Here is a 2,903-nt window from a genome sequence, read left to right as displayed (position 1 = left end):
GCGTGGTTCTGATGGTATATTGACATCTGATTGGAGGATGAGTCGGTGATATCATAACCCCTCGCGTACGGCGAGTCCTCTTTTGATGAGATCACTATCTCTGGAGGATTCTGGGTTGGTTGATTGGAGGATGGCAAGGATGAGGAAGTGGGTGGACCCTCTCTGTCCCGGTCCCGCCCTCCAATGGCAGTTGTGGCGGTAACAGGTGCTGCCCCGCCCTCTTTGGTGTCGCTGCCGCTGTCTGATTCGATGAGGTTGCGTCTGGAGGCGCTGAGGCGACTGAGAGGTTTCATCACGCCGCCTGTGTATTTACAGGAGCTCATGGCGATCTCTGTGAAAGGGTTGCTGTCTCTCCGATGGACCAGCGGGCTGGCCTGGCGGTGCTTACATCCCCTCTCTCTATCCCTGTCCCTCTCTCTATCCCTGTCCCTCTCTCTCTCCATGGAAGGGGAGTGTGAGGAGTAAAAGAGGGCGTTGTAGACTGGGGAGTTGTCTCCACTCAGGCTGTGCTGGGAACCCAGGCACGAGGACAGAGGGGTGCTGGTGGGGTGAAGGGCATTGGGGAGGGGGGGCAGGGGTTGACCCCCCACTGAGGACAGAGGCAGTTTGGGGAGGGAGGCCTTGGGCATGTTAGGTGTAGTGGGGGACCCATTCAGCCGGTCCAGACTGGATCCCCCCCTGTGGTTGGAGTGGTTTGATCCCGGGTAGTTGCCGGTCATGGAGGAGTGGGAGATTCCACTCAGAGGGAGGGGGAACCGCGGGTCCTCGTCCTCACTGCCTCCCAGGAGAGTCAAGCTCAGAGAGGGAGGGGGCTCCATGGTGGGGGCCGGAGGGCGACAGGCCGCTCTCTACCTAACGGAGAGACAGAGGGAGGAAAAGGAGAGATAAAAATGGAAAGAGAAGTACAGAAGAAACATTAGAATTAGAAGAGAGATGGGGTTTAATTATGAAACAATGGAGAGAGGAAGGAAGAGAGAGATGGAGGAAGGGAGGCGTGGAAGAGAGGGAGCACATGATGGATGAGAAGTTCAGATAGGATAGACTATAGCAAATTATCTGGACGTGTACAAGGCAAATCCGATCATTAGTGAAAAATGATTATTTTCAAAGTATTGACTTTATTGAGCACAGTTGAATACTGGTCCCCTAGAATGCATGCTTCTGTCAAATCTGTGTTTATATGTGTCCTATAGCTTACATGGCAAGGATCTTTCAATTCACTTTTATTCATTCTTAAACTACCTTCCTAAAATCTCCCAAATTATCTCACACCCAGACACCATGCATTCTTTGTCTTTCTCTCCCCAAAACCCCCTCTCTCTCTCTTCCTCCTCCTACCTTCTCTTCCCCTTCTCTGTCCCCCAGGTCAGTCGTGTTGAATCACTGGCTGGATGAAAATAGACCCCCACACTTTTTCTTTTTCATGTTGTCACGGCCATTCCATCATCTTTTGCTCCCCTTCTTCTAGGTGCGAGACCAGCGACAGGTCCTCACAGGAGACGGAGCGCTTTGATTTCTCCCAAATAATTCACTGGTTCCCTTCCTTCCCTCTGTGCTCGATGATTCCTTCCCTCAATTCGCCGTTGTAAAATCAATCAGTCTTTATCTCCGTCAGTCCATGGATCAATGAATTGATATCACGAATATCGAATATTTCAAATGTCCTTAAAAATGAAAGAACTGAATAATCTTTCATGATTATATTATGAACCTACTGTTGATATGAAAATCTCCGTCAGCATTCTCACCATATAAAATAACTGAATCGCTAGACTACTCGACATTTACATGCAAACATGCTATGCTAAACGGAGAAAGGTAGCCTATAAATGACAAATATGATTTTCTATGCAACTCTTCCTTTACCTCACTCACTCATTCTATCGCTCACACTGTCTCTTCGAATATGTTTCTCTCAACTTCACTCTCTCTCGCTTGCTCTCGCTCTCTGCCTCCCCTCCCTGTAATTCTCATTGGACAGTCACTGGGTAATTATGAAGACAAGAAAAACTACCAACACATTTTTATCACGCCATCCAGACGTTCTTTCCCGTTGAACCCCATAATAATAAATCTAATATAAATTATATTACGCTAGTATGGATCACGATCACATAGGCTAATATTACTACTAGTTTATCTAATGCAACTGTTACATTTGCTCACAGTTCTCCGGGAAACTGTGTCATATAGCCTACATCCTCTCTGACAGCGTGCGGAATTCATTCGTTCTTGGGAGTTGCCAACACACAACTGATTTATTGTATTTATTATTCAGCAGCTCGAGCATGGGTGAACACGTTTTTTTTTATTTATTTTTTTACAAAAACAAGTTTTATTTTCTAATATATAAATATATTTTTTTTACAATAAACAAAGGCATACACAGACAAGAACAATAGACAAGTCTTATTTTGACGGGCAGAATTAGACAGCTACAGGTGAAAACCAATAGGCTTTTCGACCTTTAAGCTAATGTCAACTAACGCTGTCAAATTAAGATAGGCCTAATTGAATGCTGGAAAACGGGTCATTGCTCGACAACAATTCATTCACTAGTGAACAAAGACAACAAAGAGAGCTCAATAGTCAAGAGAGTGGGAGATATAGAGGGGTGCGCCTCTGCTAAGTGGGCTGGCGGATGAGGCCGCCGGCCGCATCCGGTAAGTTTCCTGTGGTCTCTGATTGTGGTCACTTAGGCAACTGGAGTCTACCTTCTCGTGGGGTAAATTGTCCGTGGTCAGTCCGATATAAGACATCGCAATCAGGATGAGGGAAATGAAGGTGCTGAGTTTGCAGAGCGACACCGGAGACTTAGAGACGCGTAATAATAGGCCTATTCCCAATCAGAGTTTGACCGAGGAGCGGCTGATAGCCCACCTATCTGATAGCCAGTGGTGGAA

General features: G+C 46.7%; 1 protein-coding gene across 1 annotated transcript in view; it reads right to left on the bottom strand.

Annotated features, from left to right (window-relative positions):
- The window catches only part of LOC110520896 (small conductance calcium-activated potassium channel protein 2), a 124,180-nt gene extending 122,278 nt beyond the window's left edge, over positions 1-1,902 (bottom strand). The window contains exons 1-2 of the mRNA XM_090223934.1: positions 1,339-1,902; positions 1-852 (exon numbers count right to left, since the gene is read on the bottom strand). The exon at positions 1-852 is cut by the window's left edge and continues 289 nt beyond it. Of these exons, the coding sequence (XP_090080060.1) occupies positions 1-818 (818 nt within the window). The 5' untranslated portion in view covers positions 819-852; positions 1,339-1,902. The remainder of the gene's footprint in view (positions 853-1,338) is intronic.
- Positions 1,903-2,903: the final 1,001 nt, after the last annotated feature.

The sequence above is a fragment of the Oncorhynchus mykiss genome, chromosome 3, assembly GCF_057628025.1.
Source record: "Oncorhynchus mykiss isolate SJ-2025 chromosome 3, ASM5762802v1, whole genome shotgun sequence".
In the NCBI taxonomy this organism is placed as follows: Eukaryota; Metazoa; Chordata; class Actinopteri; order Salmoniformes; family Salmonidae; genus Oncorhynchus; species Oncorhynchus mykiss.
Note: the sequence above shows the minus strand (reverse complement) of the source record. Positions and strands in the feature narration are given on the sequence as shown.